Source organism: Triticum urartu, chromosome 2 (genome assembly GCF_003073215.2).
Source record: "Triticum urartu cultivar G1812 chromosome 2, Tu2.1, whole genome shotgun sequence".
In the NCBI taxonomy this organism is placed as follows: Eukaryota; Viridiplantae; Streptophyta; class Magnoliopsida; order Poales; family Poaceae; genus Triticum; species Triticum urartu.
This window is the reverse complement of record NC_053023.1, coordinates 22,271,942-22,292,236: the sequence shown is the minus strand read 5'-3', so window position 1 is coordinate 22,292,236 and position 20,295 is coordinate 22,271,942. Positions and strand designations below refer to the sequence as shown.

General features: G+C 39.3%; 1 protein-coding gene and 1 long non-coding RNA gene across 2 annotated transcripts; one reads left to right on the top strand and one right to left on the bottom strand.

Moving 5' to 3' along the window:
• Nucleotides 1-10,128: 10,128 nt before the first annotated feature.
• On the bottom strand, nt 10,129-11,871 carry LOC125540760. The gene is made up of 3 exons (XR_007297376.1): nt 11,634-11,871; nt 11,382-11,460; nt 10,129-10,546 (listed from the first exon to the last, which is right to left on the bottom strand). It is a non-coding gene; the product is annotated as an uncharacterized LOC125540760 (long non-coding RNA).
• A 2,620-nt stretch (nt 11,872-14,491) lies between these two features.
• Nucleotides 14,492-18,771, top strand: LOC125534806 (tuberculostearic acid methyltransferase UfaA1-like). The gene is made up of 13 exons (XM_048697900.1): nt 14,492-14,566; nt 15,533-15,628; nt 15,711-15,766; nt 15,866-15,989; nt 16,209-16,271; nt 16,358-16,417; nt 16,528-16,689; nt 17,449-17,519; nt 17,606-17,699; nt 17,864-17,997; nt 18,085-18,168; nt 18,274-18,379; nt 18,499-18,771. The coding sequence occupies exons 1-13, from the start codon at nt 14,492-14,494 to the stop codon at nt 18,541-18,543; spliced, it is 1,170 nt and encodes a 389-aa protein (XP_048553857.1). The 3' UTR covers nt 18,544-18,771.
• The last annotated feature ends 1,524 nt before the right edge of the window (nt 18,772-20,295 follow it).

The following is a 20,295-nucleotide window of genomic DNA, read 5'->3' as shown; positions in this document are numbered from 1 at the left end:
TGTTCACATGGTGAGGCACCATGGCATGACACCAATGATTCTGTTGAAGCATATCACGATACTTATGTTAATGCCAGTTCTGTTATCGATTCATATCTTTGTTCAGTGCAATGAGTTCAGTTGCGGTTTCCGACTCTCACTAACCCCTCAATCGTGAATTCTATTGTAAATTTTTGGGCATTGTAATTTCACCTTTTACTAAGTGATACTAAATGGTAAATACTTCATAATCTTGTGTTTTGATGAAAGCTAGCTAAATGCAAGAAAGCGAACTGAAGGTGAATCTTTTTTGGCAATTACTTGGTTTCGGCAGGAATCACTGGGTCCTGGTTCTGCTAGCTCTCCGGAACTAGCAACTTGGTAAATTTGTGACATGAGTGCTTTACTCCCGGCGTGAGATGTTGTCGTGCTGGCCCTCGATGTGCTGGTGCTGGGCCTTGTAATGCCGATGATGCTGCCACGGTGAAACAAATCTCTGTTTTGTTTCCTGCAGGGTCTAGTAGTGCCACGCTCACCTCCAAAAATACTAGCTTTTAAAAAAATGATCTAGCATGAAGCCGAGTCCCGACGCTTCCTAATCCTATCGATAAGACATGTTTTAGTTGCATTGCTAGATGAACACATTGTAGGCTACTTCCTAAATGTCCTAGAGCATGTCACATGTTTCTCTAAAAAAGAGAAGAGGGGTGTCCACAAGGTGTTCTTTAGATCCTAAAGGAAGAGAGAGCAATGTGTTTGTTCCAATGTTGCGCTCTTAAATAAAAGAATCGATATATTTGATTTAACATAGTCCAACAGCTATGCACACCAATTTATAACCATGTGCAGACAAGCCTGTCTTTCGTTAGACATGGGGCACCATGGTGCAAACAGAGGCTATAGTACTAGAAATGGAAATATCTAGTGTGTACAGCTGCAAACAAATTCATGAATGTTCTTGATATACAATACGTTTGAAGGATCATGAAACTTAAAAGGGAAGGTACCTTCAACTCAAAAGAATTAATTGGAATCTGTACCCATAAAGCATGACTCGTTTTCATGAGGAATATAATGTTCACTGGGTATGAACCAGTTATGCTCTATGGAGTAAACAACTTGGTAAATTTGTGATGTCAGTGCTTTACTGCAAGTCGTATGCATCTTGTCCGGTAAGATTGGTACACTTAAGCCATTAGTTATCCTGGTGCCTATTTGTGTAGTTGCTAATGATCCCTCCATTTTACCAGTGAGTGAGATGCTTTCATGCAAAAGATAATTGTTTGTCGCACGGCCATATTTTGCATGTCGATTCTAAATAACAAATAAATAATATATAAAAGACCGTAGGTCCTTTTCACTAGTAGAAAAAGAGTCATTAGTCCCGGTTCATAAGGGCCTTTAGTCCCGGTTTTCGAACCAGGACTAAATCCCGGTTGGTAACATCAACCGGGACTAAAGGTAATTTTTTTTGAATTTTTTTCTCGATTTTCAAATTTCTGAATTATTTTATAATTTAATCTCTAATCACCCACCCCTCATCACTACTCCAGCCCGAGCACGCTTAACTTTCGGGTTTTATTCTCCTTCGTTTTCAAGTCTGCACTTATTGTTTTCCTGACAATAGTAAGATGTCAATCCTATTAACCCTCGCGAGTTTAGCTTGAGCATGAAGTCACACATTTCACTGTTTGAGTTTGAAACTATTATTGTACAAAACAATAATTATTTAGTAACACTAATATTTCTTGAATAAATAGCTTGACCATAGTTTGACCACAGTTTGATCAGATTTGACCAAAATTCAAAAAAACCGAAATAATTATTTAGTAACACTAATATTTCTTGAATAAGTAGTTTGACCATTGTTAGACCACAATTTGACCAGATTTGACAAAAATTCAAAAAAATGAAATAATTATTTAGTAACACTAATATTGTTGAATAATTATTTAATAACACTAATACTTCTTGAATAAGTAGTTTGACCAGATTTATCGAAAATACAAAAATACTGAAATTTGAGCATAACTTTTTTTTTCCTTTTAGAATTTGAGGATTCTAAAAATTTGCAAACAGGCCGTAGGCCATCAAAATCGGAAGCGGATTTTCGTTCTGAACATTTTGATATATTATAGGTTTTTTTCCAACATCGTATGCAAAAGTTATAGCCGTTTTACATTTTCCCTACATTTTTTGCAAAACATGTCCAAATTTAAGTTTTTAAATTTTCCTAACTAGTAGATGTAGTAATATAACTACCTCTCAAAGGATTTTATTTTTTGAAGTTTTTATCATTTTCTTTTGATTTTTTCAAAACAAAAAAGGCGATCCACAACGGGGTGGGGGGCGGTGTAGAGTTTGAAAATGGGACCTTTAGTCCCGGTTTGAGACACGAATCGGGACTAAAGGGTGCGCGGTTCGTGTCTCAAACCGGGACTAAAGGTCTAATCTTTAGTGCCGGTTTGAGACACAAACCGGGACTAAAGGGCATCGCACCCTTTAGTCTCGGTTCGTGTCTCAAACCGGGACTAAAGGGCTCAGGTGAACCGGGACTAATGCCTTAGCCGCATGAACCGGGACCAATGCTCACATTAGTCCCGGTTCGTGACTGAACCGGGACTAATGTGAATATTGCCCTGTGACCAAAGCCCTGTTTTCTACTAGTGTTTGTCTCTCCTTAATTGTTGCATCACCAACTCCACTGAACCGGCAACACAAGGAGCAGTTATGAGGCTGCAATCAGGGCTTCCTACCATTCTACTTTACAGCGCTTGGGTCATCGCCGGGGCGTGAGGGGGTTCCACTCCTATGGGATGCTGTCATGTGGACTCTTTAGTTCTTGATAGCGAACTATGATACTTCTCCACTAGTGCAGAAAAGGCTTTTAGTCCCGGTTCGTAAAGTCCTTTAGTGCCGGTTCCATAACCGGCACTAAAGAGTGGGCACTAAAGCCCCCCCCCCTTTAGTACCGGTCCGGCACGAACCGGCGCTAAAGTGCCACGACATGGCACAAGCCAGGCCACGGGTGCGGTAGATCATTAGTACCGGTTGGTAACACCAACCGGTACTAAATGTTTGTGGGTTTTGGTTTAATTTTTTATTTTTCCTTTAAATTTGTGTTATCAATTTAATTTAGGATTGTTTTACGTTATAATGAGTTGTTAAATCATTAGGTGAAAGTACCGCAGATTAGTTTCGACTGGATGCATATGTAGCTAGCTGAGTGATCAAATATATGCCATATACTTGATCACTTAGCTAGGATCCATCCAGTTCAAACTAATTTGCGGTTTCTTTCATAAATGATATATATAATAACTCATCATCATCATCATCACCATCATCACATATTAATATATAAACTCTTGCATCATATCATCACCAACAACAGTATATACTAGCTAGCTAAAAATCACCGTAGTCGTCATTACCACTATTTAATCATCATAGTCATTACGCTATCTAATCACCACCAACACTAGCTTAAAGAAGAAACATTCACTTGTACTAGAAGCAAAGATACCATCGAGTTCAACATGGTGATGATATTATAACGTTCATAACAAGCAAATCACTATTTGAGATTAAATTCAGGACGAAGAATACGGACATGAGAGGACAAGTACTAACAGCATGAACTAGCTAAATCACTCTTGCTGCTCCCTCTCAGGTAAAATAGCATAGAACATGTGTAGCTCTCCTGATTCATCATACTGGAGCATGCAGATGAATCTGTCTCCTAATCATGGGATGCGCTTCTCCTTACTGCCCCCTACTATTTCTCTTGGATCGTTAACACTTTTGCTCCAATCTTTCACTATTAAGCATTCATCGCTTTCAGAAATCCTGAATGCACTCATGTGCAATGTAGGATATCTTGGTTGTAAGCTAACCGTTGACATGCAACCTTTTATCTCGATCCACTGAGGCACAACTGTCATCGGGAGTCCCTGTTGAAGAACATCATATAGTAATTAATATACTTAGAAATAAAAGTTTAGCTTCAAAAATAATATATGCTAAAGATGCACTAAGGACAAATAGTAAAAATCTTACCATCTTTCCATTATAGATGTGACCGTAGTTCAATACGATCACTATTGGTCGCACGTTTTGAGTACTAACATTTCTATGTGCAGGAAGAAAATTTGTCTTGATAGTATGAAGATCCTCAAGCCATGAAACATAATTACTTATCTCCTCGCAGTTTAGTTCAGCCCCGGGATAGTAGTAGGTCCTGTCTACCAAGCGCCGGACATGTTTGCTTGAACCGAAATAAGCTGACAATAGAAATTAGTTGTCAACTATTTTTGAATAAACAATATCAAAGACATAAACATGGTTGAGAAAAAACTCACATAATGGTAGAACTGGAGCGTCTGCACATCGACCCATATGTCTCTATTAACTTCAATATCATCTTCCGGACGAATATCAAAGGTGATAACAATATCAGGTTCAAATGCATAAGCCTTTTATAGTGCTTGCCAAGTTTTGCATTCAAAATGGGTGTATGTGTCTGCATTGTATAATTTGACGTTGAAAGTATACCCATGCTCGGTCTTCAAGTAAACTCACTTTACCTCCATATCATTCATCCCACTGAAACCTATCTTATCCAAGACAAAAATTCTTGCATGGCAGGGGATGCACTAATAGAATAGTGAAAATTTAAAATTATAAGTTGAAGCAAATGAAGCATAAGTCATGCTTTATTACGAAAAAATAATTGCCGTTCTGACTTACTGTATCCACTTCGAATGTCTCATCCAGCTTGATGTTGAAGCGCCTATTATCAACAAGGAAATTTCTGTCGCACAGGCCATGTTGGTCTTCACAGTGTTCGCACATAATGAAATCTTTTTCATCGTCAGACGACATTTCCTATGTTCATATAGGTGAAACATTAAACATTTACTATCTAACATTAATTAATATATAGCTAATTCTAATATTCATCTAACATTTGACATTAATATCTAACATATATTTCTATCTAATTCATCTAACATTTGACATTAATCTAACATTTATATAAACTAAAAATATATATAAAAATTAAAAAAACAGAAAAAATCATTAACATTAACATCTAGCTAGTTAAGTTCTATATATAGGTGAAACATTACTAGTTCTATTATTTCAACTAATTCTATTAATTCAACTAGTTCTATTAATTCAACTAATTCAACTAATTCAACTAAGAATTTACTAAAAATAAACTAGTTATATTAATTCAACTAGTTCAAATCTCATATACCTAATTAATATCTAGCTAATTCATCTAACAATTGACATTAATATTTAACTTTTCTATCTAATTCATATCTAACATTTCACATTAATCTAACATTCTTATCTAGGTAATTCATCTAATTAACAATTTGACATGCATTAATCTAAAAACAGAAAACAGAAAATAAGTAAAAAAATGTGTGTGTGTGTGTGTGTACGTACGAGCGGGGGCGGGGGCGTACGGGCGGCTGCGCGAGACGGCCACGACGGGGATGGCGCGACGGGGGCGGGGAGGGCCGGGGCGCGCGCGATGATGGGGACGGGCACGGCCGGGGCGCACGCGACGGCGGGGACGGGGACGGCTGGGGCGCGACGACGGCGACGGGGACGGGGCGAGGGCGCGGGCGGCGACGAAGACGAACATGAACTAACTGAAAATTTTCGTAAGTGTTGTATATATAGGAGAGGCCTTTAGTACTAGTTGGAGCCACCAACCGGTAGTAAAGGCCAACTTTGGCCAGGCCAAGAGGCGGGAAGAGCAGGCCATTAGTACCGGTTTGTGGCTGCCACCCGGGGTGCACAAAGTTTAGTCCAACCTCGCCGGGCGAAGGGCCGCCGCACTGGTTTATAAACCCAGCCGCGGCTGCTCTTTCGAACTCCTCTATAAAGTAGGCTTCTGGGCCTAACTACAGCGCGCTGCCCTGTGAGCCTGTTGGGCCTTGTGGACCTGAAATTGCACGCTCGTGGTCTAGCAGGCCCACAGCGCAGCGCCCCAAATTTTTTTATATAGTTTTTTTCTTTTCTGCTTTATTTTTTCTTCTATTTATTCCTGAGTAGTTTTTTTCTTTTCTGCTATATTTATTTTCTTCTATTTATTTCTGAGTAGTTTTTTTATATAGTTTTTTTATTTTCTGCTATAGTTTTTTCTTTTCTGCTTTTTTTATTTTCTTCTATTCATTTATTTTCATATGCCATGCCAAGTTGAAGGTTGAAAGTTGATGGCGTGGCTTCGAATGGTGCATACTGAATGCATAAAAAGTCTGGAGTTATAATAAGTTTTAAAAAATGAAGTGCTGGTGTAACAGATGAGTTTTCGTCCGAAACCGGCCCTGATACTTTGAAAGAGATTGTCCAGTTTGTACACAAAGTGCATCCAGTTTTTGCCGTAACAGAAGAAGTTCGGAGTTTTAATAAGTTACTAAAAATAAAAAAGAGGCGCAATGCTCGTTAATTAGCTTCAAGCATTTCGGAATAGTGTCAACTGCACTGCACATAGCTCCGTGCAGTCTACCATATTCCTCAAGGCTTGAAGCTAAGCAACGTGCAGGTGAGCATTGAGCCTCTTCTTCATCGTCTCTGCACTCAGGGCTTACAAACCGATCCTACTGCCTCTCTCTTCGCGAGGTGGGACTAAAAAACAGCTTACCAAGAAACTCTAGTACTGGTTCATGCCATGAACCGGTACTAAAGGTGCTCGTGGGGCCCCGGCCTGACTGGACATAACCTCATTAGTACCAGTTCGTGGCACGAACCGGTGCTAAAGATTCGCCATGAACCGGTACTAAAGAGCTCCTCCCGCCTAGCCGTTGGAACCAGCACTAATGGACATATTAGTGCCGGCTCAAATTCAAATCGGGACTAATGTGTCTCATTTTCTAGTGCTTTTCAATTTCAGGGTCATTTAGCACAAAACAAATCATTAAATGCATGAAAAATAGCAAATGAAGGCAGAAATGGTTGAAAGTTGATGGTGTCGCTTTGAATGGTGCATACTGAATGCACAAAAAGTCTGGAGTTGTAATAAGTTTAAAAAAATTAAATGACTTTGTAACAAATGAGCTTTTGTCAGAAACACGAATACTTCGAAAGAAATTGTCCAGTTTGTAAACGAAGTGCATCCAGTTTTTGCCGTAACCTCTCTACTTTTTTGCACATGCTATGTGGGTGAAATGATGATACCATGCTAAGTTTCAACTTTTTCAGAGTTCATTTGTAGTGCTTTTCAATTTCAAGGTCATTTAGCTCTTAAAACAAATCATTAAATGCATGAAAAATAGCAAATGAAGGCAGAAATGATTGATAGTTGATGGCGTCACTTTGAATGATGCATACTGAATGCACAAAAAGTCTGGAGTTGTAATAAGTTTAAAAAAATTAAATGCCTTTGTAACAGATGAGTTTTCGTCAGAAACCCGAATACTTCGAAAGAGATTGTCCAGTTTGTAAACAAAGTGCATCCAGTTTTTGCCGTAACCCTCTCTACTTTTTTCCACATGCTATGTGGGTGAAATGATGATACCATGCCAAGTTTCAATTTTTTCAGAGTTCATTTGTAGTGCTTTTCAATTTCAAGGTCATTTAGCTCTCAAAACAAATCATTAAATGCATGAAAAATAGCAAATGAAGGAAGAAATGGTTGAAAGTTGATGGCGTCGCTTTGAATGGTGCATACTGAATACACAAAAAGTCTGGAGTTGTGATAAGTTTAAAAAATGAAATGCCTTTGTAACAGATGAGTTTTCGTCGGAAACCCGGATACTTCGAAACAGATTGTCCAGTTTGTAAACGAAGTGCATCCAGTTTTTTCTGTAATCCTCTGTACTTTTCTGCACATGCTATGTGGGTGAAATGATGATAGCATGTCAAGTTTCGACTTTTTCAGAGTTCATTTGTAGTGCTTTTCAATTTCAGGGTCATGATATGTGGGTGAAAATTGATGACGTTGCTTTGAATGGTGCATACGGAACGCAAAAAATATAAGAGCATTTAGATCATGATCTTATATTTCTTTACAGTCTAAATTGTCAATATGATCTTATACATCAAAAATACTTGGATCATCAATGATCTTTTTGTGCACAATCTGAATTGTCAATATGAGTCCTCAACGATTTGTAAACCAGTGAAGACTCATATTACGGCCACAAATTCTACACATAGAGTTAAATGAAGACCAAATGCTTGTGATAGTTTGAGAAGTAACATATTTAAGGTGGTAAGAACCTTGTTAGGGGAGCAAGGTGGGACTAAAAACAGCTTGCCATAACCTCATTAGTACCCGTTCGTGGTACGAACCGGCACTAAATGGTGATGGTGGGGCCATAGCCTGACCGCAGGCTGCCACAGCCTCTTTAGTACCGGTTCGTGGCATGAACCGGTACTAAAGGTTCGCCATGAACCGGTACTATTGATCGCCGCCACGTACCGGTACTATTGATCACATTAGTGCCGGTTCTGTTACAAACCGACACTAATGTACTTCACATTTGACCATTTTTCTACTAGTGCTCTATCATTTTTCTGGATAACTTTAGTCTCAAAATCTCTCCCCATAAAATAACAACTTGTCCTGTTGTTGCGATTTGTGTGCACAAATGTTTGTACTGTTAGTATAACAACCAGAACGGAGAGAAGATGAAAGAACTTGTGTAATTTTGTAAGTACAAATAATTGCAACTTCCTCTGTCGCCAAAAAAAATATGCTTTTGCCATACCTGTCCATTGCGGGATACCGCAAAGGTGCCACGAAGAAGCAATGACCTCCAAACACAATACCCAACAGTAGAGATTCATGCCACGAATGTTATTCATTTTAGAATATCATGTACATTGAAAGATATAAAACGTAGAGCATCACATAGCCATGTACAAACTTAAAAATATGTGGGACTCCAATATTTATAAATCTCCTTCATGGTGAAATTTATTTTCACTCAACACACCTGGAAATCTATTACCTTAAGATCCCCAGGCAATTAGTTGTGGTCGAAATTTGATTGACGACATAGTCTACACAATGGCAAATGGTTTTGTGGCAACCTAGTGCTTTGATATTTGCCGGATCCTACTCCATCATACTAGCTCCTAGAAAATTTCCCATAGCATATCGACATATATTACAAATACTTGTTTTTTATCTGCTTACGAATTTGATTGAATCTTTGCCTCCAAATAGTAGTTACCATCGAAATGACACCACAAAAAATTTCACGGCTCAACATTTACACTGGCATGTGCTACACATTCAGATCGATGAGGTCTAGAGCTCATGACATTGTTAACACAATGATCAATCTGGCTGAGCTGGTTGACTTGACATTTGAATTTCCCCCAGACTGTGCATGAGTTCAATAGGTGGTCAAGGGATGGCTGGCCACGTTGGCCAGCCATGAAATGCCAGTTGTGCTAAGAAACCCAGCACCAAAGAAGAATTATTGCATGGTCTTTGCAGTTCAGGCAACAATGCTAGTTCTCCCACTGATAACTTATAAATGTAGTGCTCCCATAAAAAAACAAAGACAATGTGTTTCTAGCAGTTCTAAAAGTTGTTTTTGCATGTTACCCAATGGATATTTGCAACTTCATGCGCCAATGCTAGCTCTCCCACTGATACCACATTATCTCGATTAAATTTAGCATTTTAATCAATTGATTTTCCCAGTACTTTTGCAATGATGATTTTATCTACCGTTCTGTCTCACTAGGTGCTATCCTCCATCCCAATGCTTCATAGTCCTACCATATATTTATGTTTCAACTTCATTGACAAAGCAAGCTCACTGTCCTGCAACATGCTAAAATAATGTGGTATGTATGCTATTACGGTTCCCAATGGTTAATATATAGTATGGTCGAATACATATATGGTATGTACTTGGGCACATGTATAAAACTTCATGTCATGTTGCTCATTTATTCTTCCTACTGAGTTAAGTCAGAAGAATGACTTCTAGCCATTTTGTTTCTTTGCTTGGAATAGCCATCGACAATTCTCTATCGCAAAAAAGCTATCGAGAATTCTGAAGCTTCCACTAGTAGGGAAAAGGCTACTAGTAGCGCTGGAAAACTGGCCAGTAGTAGCACGGGTTCCCATGCTACTACTATCGCGCTACAGCTAAAAGTTAGTACTAACGCGGATAAACCCGCGCTACTACCAAAATAGTAGTAGCGCTTCTAAGTAACACACGCTACTAGTATCTAGGATACTAGCAGCGCTTCTATAGTAACACACGTTACTAGTATCTAGGATACTAGCAGCGCACGGTTTTTCCCCCACACTACTACTAACTAATTACGAATTTAAAAAATTAAAATCCCCAAATTCCATTCTATGCATTACACATCATTACAAATCCAAGATTTATAGTAAACCAGGGGCATTAGAGCATATCCCGACACCTACAGTTCTTGCCAAGTCACTTATTACCAACTAGTGCAAACACAGTTACAAGCAAACCAAAATGCATATAAAGACCAAACTGTGGCATCCTATCTCTCCAAATGATCTGCTCCCGCTGCATCCTTACAAGCGTCTTCACGGTAAGCAAATCTGCAGGAAAAAAGTCAACTTAGCATCTAGATTTTATCCATTGCCCTGGCCATGTTCAAGAAGCAGTACATTTAGAACATTTCTACTGTAAATACATGAGGCATCGGGACAGAAAACAGAAGATGAGCAATATCATATGAGCAGAATAAAAAGGAGTTTGGACCATAGCATGGTTAACAATAAAACTAGAAGCAACATGCAAGCTTTGCCGCACCGACTCATGAGTCCAGCATAAATTTTGCACGTTGCCCCAAGATGTATTGCAAAGAGCCTTCATATAAGAAATTACAATTTGGCTAATTTGGATATAGAAAAAGTGCATACATCCCCTTCTTGGTACAGTAAACACATTGTTTCATCTCAAACGACAACCATTTGGTTTAGATAAAAGGATAACTTTCAGAAAAAGAATTAACCCTTAAAACCTCTTAAAAAAATACATTGTCACTATAGAGTAACTTGGAAAATTTCTAATTTTCAAACGTTTTATCCAAAATGGATATCTACGGAAATGCTATTCACATGAAAAAGAAAAAAGAAAAACCAAACATTAATCAACAGAGTAACTTATTTTGCCATGTCATTGCATTTAGCACCAAGTGCAAATAGGGACCGGTGATCCTTGGAGTCATTGGTGTTGTTGTTTCACCTCCCTTTAATGAAACATCAAATGATGCTACCAATTTCATGTAATTTTTACGAGCAAGCACGCTGATGATCAAAATCATTGTTGTTATAAACTGACATGCATATGCTCAAAATAAGAAGAGACCATGAAACACTTGGAAATCTTTGGCTGCCAATTGCGACATAACAAAATAAGAAGAGAGTTAACCTTCTTTCTCTTCCCAGGCACCGCACCTGCATTCGCGTTCAGCTTCACATTCTCCTCCCTCCTTCACTTGAACGGCGAACTGCATTTGTAAATGGATAGTCAGCTGCACGTCAACAACCAGCAAACTTCATTACAAATCCAAGGTTCTCGACAAACAATAAGCCATGGATAGAAGAAAACAGAAAGACCGAGTGGCCCTCGAAACGGCTTCCGTTCCACAGTAACACTACTGCTGGCTGTAGGTGTCCTCACCGATGAAAGAACTCGGCAACGGCATCGATCAATCACAGCTTAGCCGGCCCATGGAGATGCATTTCGTTGTAGCGCGGGCCATATAACCCTGCAAGATTTATTGATGTTGTCTTCAAAGACAACAAAGTAGAGAAGGTCATTTAAAACTGCTACATAGTAGTACAAATGAAGCAATTCACACTATCTAAAGAGCAGGATTTATCTTTGCAAATGTTTTATCAGGTCACATTACTGAACTTATGATAGACCATACTTTGCTAGAATCACACGTTATATATACAGTCATCAAGATGATTTCCAACTGAAGCTAACATAAATATGGCATGACACCATACATGCAAATGACACAGTAAATTAATAACATGAGTTTAATTATGATCTTTTCTGGCCAGCAATGCTGCACAGGGTAATATGTAAATGCACGGCAGGAGAAAAGCCATATGCTTTCATACTCACCAAATTTCTTACAAGACATGGATACACTCGGATACAGCTCCAAATTTACCCAGAGTTGACATGGTGAAGCTAGATGACCTGTTACCAGATCCAAGTATTGCCACAATCTATTCCTTTACAACCCCCAGTCACTTCACGGCAAAAATTATGTGTTCCAAATGCTCTATCTTGTCGTAGGAAACAGGCAGTTGCTACCAAAGATTAAAGTTAGGCGGTCGACACTATCGAAAGGACTTTAACTAAATTTCTTGCAGAAAATGGATGTTGTATCACTTGAAAAAGCTACAGACTTACAGGGTTGAGCGTCGCAGATCGGCAGATGTAACTTAACTTATGTAAGATCACGTTTTGCCGGAATCAAATGTTATTTGTACAGTTGTTTACATGATTTCCAACTGAAGTTAACGTAAATATAACATGATGCCAAACATGCAAATGATTATGAGCATCACTACAATTACTCAATTAGTACAATAAATTGATAACTTTTTGCAGCCAGCTCTGTTGTGCTTGATTATATAGAAATGCACGGTGTAGAGGAGAGAAGTCATATGCTTTCACAAATATACTCGCCGAATTTCTTACTAGGCATGGATAGACTCAAACAGCCCCAAATTTATTCAGAGGTTAACGTGGTGAAGCTAAATGACCTGCTACCAAATCCAAAGCATTGCCATAATCCTGTTCCTCCACGACTTTCAAGCAAAGAAATTATATCCTCCAAATGTTTTGTCTTATCATAGGGAAGGCCTAATGGGTACTGAGCCCTCCTGATGATCTACAATAAGGCCTAATGGGTAGAACCGGCAGTTGCATGAAAAAGTAAATCTAGGACAAACCCGTGCGGAATACAAGGAGATGAACCCATCCAGGGCGAGCTTGTAGTTGCTATCCTCATGGTCATAAACTTAGTTTTTCAAGCCAATCCCTATTCCAATTGAGCTTAATTACTTATATTTTATTTATTTGCCAACCCCATAAGTTTTGTGCAGCTCATCTAGCGACAAATTTCTGGAGATAAGGTCAAGTTTTACCGCATTTTCATGTGATTCGACATTGTAGTGGCTGTGAACTAAGCTAGAACCTGCTAGCAAGATATTCAACCTCACTTGGGATTCTACTATTCATAAGAAAAAACAAAGTGCTGCTAAGCTCCGGCATAGCCTGTCAGTGCTACCTTCACCTAGGCTCATCAGCTAGTCTACATTTTACCGACTTCTTTCTATTCTAGTTTATATTCTTGAGGGTAATATGTTAATTGATTACTATTCGGTTTAAGCTTAATATGTTCCACAAAGCACATTGAATCAATTGAGTCCAAGTCTTGAAATGTCGCAATCTCGACAACGAACAAATCATTAGATCACTATCCCTTGTACTGTCCTTGTCAGACGGCCATGCTAGATGGCTCAAATGAGCCAATCCCTTGTAGTGTCCTTGTCCTTCTTTGACAATTGTCAGAATTGCCAAGGGAAACACACCTCAGATAAAAGAAAATGGGTAGATGGATGGCTCCAAAATGAAACCATATTTTAGACTAGTTTTCAATTCCAAAAAATAACATTACATGCCGGCAATGTTGCATCTCATTTTTCATCTCATCAATTGTACGTCGTAGGTGTCATCAATAATGCCCCGCTGGAGGTTCCGGATTTGAGACCCCAAAAGCGTCCAGTGAAGGCCTCAATGCTTACATTGCCGACTTGTTTGTGTTGTAATCTCAGCGCTAGCGCCATGCGTCCAAACCGCTAAATCAACCACCTGATGTCCACTAGCTCATTGCACAAGAACATGTCATCCAATATTCGCTACCGTACGTACCACTACTGAACTACTACGATTTCATACTGTGATCATTGTACTTTCTGATCGCTCTTAATCCTACCATGTCTTCTGTATAGATTGCTTTGCTAAAGAACTCCGTGTTTCTAGCTTACGACTTGTAAACTCACTGCTTGTTACAACTTGGTATATATAAGTTTCCTGACCAATGAAGTCTGGAGTTTGTGGTAAGTTCACTCATCCTTTTCCACTATCACTCAAATTTTGGACTAATGACCTTATGAAAGTCACAAATAAACTACAGCCCTTCCTTCTTTCTTTTTGCGGGAGGAACCTTCGACCTATTTATCATTTGTAATGACAATACACAGAACACCAGAATTATCAAAGATTACAACCAGATCGATATACCAGCTAGGGAAACTTACAAGCAATGCCATAGTCCAACAAGACGTACAAGAGCTCTATAGCCGGGCGCCTCAAACCCGTCTCAAATTCCACGGCAGGTCGACCAGTCACTTACCGGTAAAAAAAACCCGACCCACACGGGTGTCTCAAACCGGCCTCAAACGCCCGGGCTATCCGGCGGCCCCCATATCCAGCCCAAAAATAGGGCGGATATGGGGCGGCCTAGGTACGTCTGCCACATCAGCCCGGCCCACCACCGATCCCATGCCGTCCCCACAAAAAACCCAGTATGTCCTCTCTCTGAACCCTAGCGCACGCCACTCTCCTCTCTCGTTCCGTCCCCTGCTCTTCCCTCTCCGATTCCGATCGAATCCAGGGACTTATCAAGCTCCAACAGCCATTCGGGCTCTGACCTCGACGTCGAAGAGGAGCTGGCCCTCCACATTGCGTTGGAGTGGTTGAAGGTGGACACCGGGGGCAGCTCCGGATTTGCACCGTCGCCATTCCCTCGCCTACGCAGCGCACTACTAGGAAAAGGGCTATAGATGGAAATGACACTAATGGCGCATCAGACATGTGGTGCGCCATTAGTATATATTAATGGCGCACCATGTGTTTGTGCGCCATTAGTGTCCAAATACTAATGGCGCACCACATCCACGGTGCGCCATTAGTGACAAAAAAATTTTAATTTTTTTTTTCAAAACTACTAATGGCGCACCGTGGGAGTGGTGCGCCATTACTAGTTCAATGGCGCACCGCTATCACGGTACGCCATTAATAAATTAGTAATGGCGCATGGTGCGCCATTAGTAAAAATTTAGTAAAAAAAATTAAATTTTTACTAATGGCGCACCGTGGGAGTGGTGCGCCATTACTAGTTACTAGTAATGGCGCACCACTCCCACGGTGCGCCATTAGTAACTTGGCCAGCACTTCCACCGAATGCACACCCCCCCTTGGACCGCCTTTTCAGTTTAAAAAAAATAAAAATAAATGATGGAAATGTCAAAAAAATAAAAGAAAATAAGTTTCCCATGTGATATGTGATCTAGTTGTTGTGAAAATTTACAAATATGAATTTTGACTTTATTTGCGAAATCTCTCGAGAATTTGTAAAATGGGCATAACTTTTGCGTACAAACTCGGATGAAAAAGTTTTTTATATGAAAAATCATCTACTCGAATTGCTAGATACGATCTTCTCATTTGGATTAGTTGTGTTTATGCTGCTGATGGTTGGCATATCTCAGATTGCAACAGAATCTGACCTTGGTTTGGCAGATGCCTACATTAACGGCTGGTGCTCTTTTGATGATAAGAAAGAAGGTCTTCTGAATCTTTTCCTGGTAAAATTATATCATAGTTCAGATTGGGCTATTTCCCCTCTTTTTTTTTCTCAGATTAAGTCTGTGATTCATTTCTCTACAGATTTTCATTACCAACAGAGGTGCACCCAAGAGCAGTAGCAGCATTGTCAGCAAAAGGTATCAAAACCTTCGGTTCTCTACTATGCTCGATTGATTGAAGTGAAGACCTATAATAAGCAGTAACTAATCATGTATATAACTATATATTGTTGGCAGGGGTTGGTGGACACCTATGCTTCTTACCGCTGGGCTGGCATCTGCTAAATATTTTCTGCGCCACACCTCAAGGAAGAACTCTGTAACACAAACTCGTCGAAACATTTCACAACACTATGATCTGGTCAGTACATGTGTTTCTTCCTTTTTTTCATTACACTAGTGTAACCAGTTTCTTCGGTCCAATTGGTAGTTACTGCAGATGCTATTGATTTTTTTGAATAGTCAACTCTATATGTCTGTAGTCTGTACCAAACCATTTATGTATATATTTCTGTGATCCACCATGCATTGCCGTAACTCAGTACTAACAATTCATTTCCTGTCGTATATTTGCATTCAGAGTAATGATTTCTTCTCGCTTTTTCTGGACAAAACGATGACATATTCTTGTGGAATTTTCAAGGTTTGTCAATCTTATGGTTTGGTGCTGCAGTTTAGAAACAAAGTTCAGTAATTTTGTTAATATTAGGGCTACAATTAATTTTGTAGAGGGAGGACGAATGCTTAGAAGAATCCCAGATACGTAAACTGAACCTTCTAATTTACAAGGTAATACAATCATACCTCTCGAGATAATTGACAAGGTAATTGCCAGTTAGTTAGAAGTTGTTTCCCTGGTCTGATGGTGATTCAATCTTGTAACTTGCATTTAATAAAAGGCTAAAGTTGAGAGGGATCATCATGTCCTTGAGATCGGCAGCGGCTGGGGCGGCTTAGCAATACAAGTGGTCAAGCAAACTGGCCGCAAATACACTGGAATAACTTTGTCTGAGGAGCAGCTTAAATTTGCTCACGGAAAAGTTAAGGAAGCTGGCTTAGAGGTTAGTCATGTGATACTCCTGCTGTTACACGGTATCCAGTTTGTTACCTGTTGTGGGCTCTAGCTGCATGGAGTCTGAACAGAGGAAGATCAAGAATCCTTTCGATGTAGCGTATTAACAAATTTATATTTGAAGTACTATAGTTCATTAAATTCATATCTTTTCAGAAAAGGTATCGATGTTTGAGATTAGTCAAGAAGCATTTTCATGTATTTCAAAAGGTACAGTTCCATGTTTTAATATTGGTCAGTGAAAATAACCATAGGAACATTTTGGGAGGAAATGGCAAAATGAATCTCGATCCAAAACGTGAGATATATAAAAAAGAAAACAAATGCATACATTTAAAGTTTATATTTTACCCTCCTCTTTCCTTTTCCTCGTATAACATGCAAATATCATTGAGAACGGAGCGGTGCTCAGTTAGCTATAGCACTCACCCGTGAGCTCCCAAAAGCCATGTTTGAGGTGCAGCCTCCGCACCACTTCTACCTAAAGTCCTAAACAGCATGCACTTAAGGGAGGGAACATCCCCCTTTAACCCGGTTTATTTTTACAAATGTAATTGCACTAATATTTTGATAGAATCAGATTAAATTTACTCCCTTTTGTCTTGAACTTCTATCCAACAGAGCATTGCCTAATCAAGACAACTTTTGTTGTAGTTTTGGGCCTGCTAGATATGTGAGTTGGACATTATACATCAGAACGCTCAAATTTTACCTGACAACTCTACTATTTTTTCCCACTAATTCTCAGGATCATATAACTTTCCTGCTGTGCGACTATCGTCAGATACCAGCTCGCAAATATGACAGAATCATAAGCTGGTAAGAATAGTACAAATATGATCTCGTATATATGTCCATGTATGTGTGGGTGGTAGCAAATTACGCATCCCTCTTCTGTAAATCAGCGAGATGATCGAACATGTTGGCCATGAATACTTAGACGCATTTTTTACCTGCTGCGAGTCTCACTTGGCTCAAGATGGCATTTTTGTCCTACAGGTCCGATGCTAATCTTAATTGTTTAACAGCACTAATGCTAAAAAATTCACTGAAAATATCTGCCTCTATGAGGAGGTTGTTGGGTCTAATTGCCAACATACCTTAACTTTATTCACTCTTGAACTAATTTTCATCTCCATATGTACACTTATGGGTCCATTCAGGCCATCACCATGCCGGACGAACTCTACGAGGAATACATTAGAAGCCCAGGCTTCATAAAAGAATACATCTTCCCTGGGGGTTCACTTCCTTCTTTATCCCGGATAACATCTGTGTCCGCCTCTGCTAGACTCTGGTATGTTTAACATCAGTCGGGTCGATGCTTAATTCGATACTAATGGTGGATCAATCTCGACTGACACTGGATGCACATTGAGTGCAGCATAGAGCACCTCGAAAATATTAATGGTGACCAGTATTACCTGACTCTGAGGAGCTGGAGGGACAACCTAATGGCCAACAAAGAGTAATTACCACTATGCATCCAGTAACCTTGTAAATTCGCCACAAAGTACATATACACATGCATAGTGTTGTCGTGGTATCACTCCTAATTTCTGTCCCTTTGCAGTGAAATTTTGGCACTGGGCTTTGATGACAAGTTCATCCGTGTATGGGAGTACTACTTCATATACTGTGCAGCCGGTTTCAGAACAAGGACACTTGGAGATTACCAGGTGTGTGGACCTATTATATTCTGTGTATATATATGTGCTTATAAGTATATGACTTCATACTTTTTACTCTATGTATTCACCGGGATGTCGCACTCCCTATGTGTATCTACTGCATGCAGGTTGTGTTTTCTCGTCCGGGCAACAATAAGCTGGCCCTGGCTTGAGAACTGATCCTTGATCCTCTTCGCACAGCTGCCAGGCTATGTTTATCTAGCGCTTATCTCAATAAGTCAGTTCTTCCAATGTTTGTTAGCCCCATCTGGGCTCCCGACGGCTTAAAAGTGCTTTTATCTGTGTTGTTTTAATGGTTCAATGTTTGGTTTGTACGGGCTGCAGTGTATTCTTATGCAGTGGCCCATTTCGTGTGTGCAAGTAATAAACTTGCAGATGATGCATAAACATGTGCTCAAGTATCTTTTTTTGCCAAAATTTCAGTTATTTCCAAAACTAGTCGTCAACCCGTGCAAAACTAGTCGTCAACCCGTGCGGCCGCACGGGCTAGATATTTCACATAACACATAAATGAAATTATTGAAAACATATTTATTGTCAAAACTACTCTGTTATTGTAACTAACATTTTATTGAAAAATAACAAACCATTTTATGTAGACTATTATTAGGTTGGGACTAAATTATATTTCTTTAGTAGCGGTGATTTCAATATTTGAGGTTATCGACTGATTAACTCTAGCTTAAAGTAGACTCCATGAAAACATGAAAGGCCTGCACCATATCAACACCATCATTTTTTGATGATAAATGTGTAGTAGAACATTATAAATAAATTCTCCTTGTGTTGTAGAATTGTAACCGGAAGCAAGCGCATCTTGGATACTGGCTTATAACACTTTCAAGTAGAAAAAGGTGCAATAATGTGTCATCTAAATATACATGTGTCATGGTACCTTTGTTCATTAGAGCGTTCTATATGTACCTCTACAATCATGCAAATAAATCAGTATAAAGCAAAAAATATTTGCTAGGCTTTTCCATGTCCCACTACTCGTACATATTTTCTCCAGACATGTTGTCAGCGATAGTTTAATAAATTCAGATAGAATTTACATTATACGATAAAGAGATCACTAAAGTCCAAAAGCACGGCATCTATAATCTTAGGACGGATATTGAAAAACAAAAACAGATTTCTCCCTGAAGTGTTACTTTATCTTCATAACTTGAAGCACACGTCTATGTAATGCATATGTGTGTATTTTCCTATAGGAGTGGATGACTAGAAACACAATTCTGTCAAACTTGTAAACTCCATATAGAAATAGATAAGCATTCTGCAGTCCGAACCAATTCGTCTAACTTCTGACCCTAGTGTCGTCCCTGCTTAGGTTCTCCTCATATTGACCAAGTCTGCCTTGAAACGACAATTTTGATGCTTCAAAATGGAAGGGTGAAGGAATACAGTCTATCATCAGTTTAATTTTGTAACGGAGAAGTCTTATGAGTAATTCAATTGATCACGTATTATCTATCACAACGTGGCATATGATTGCAAAATCTACAACAATGCCAAAAGTCATATAACCCACGTCTAAGGAAACAGCCACAGGTCATTTCCAAGTACCGGTTTCATTAAGAAATCATGGTTTGTATAAGATTTCATAATACGTACATGTCCTCACAACCTTTTCTATGCAGCAAAATACACAAAAAGAACATTACTTTTCCGATCTGAAGCTTCAGAAACAGCGAATAATACTCCCTGACTTATTAGAGATGAAGTAAGTTTTTGCAGCTGGAGAAAACAAAAGCAATTCCTGGTTTGTAGGATACTTTGCAAGCAGTTCCCAAACGGTGTCTCTCTGCTGCCGCTTCATCGAACTACTATAGGAAATAGCATGTAGGATGCTCGGGTGGATGTTGTCCTTCTGGAGGAGAGTTCTCAGGATTAATGTTCCT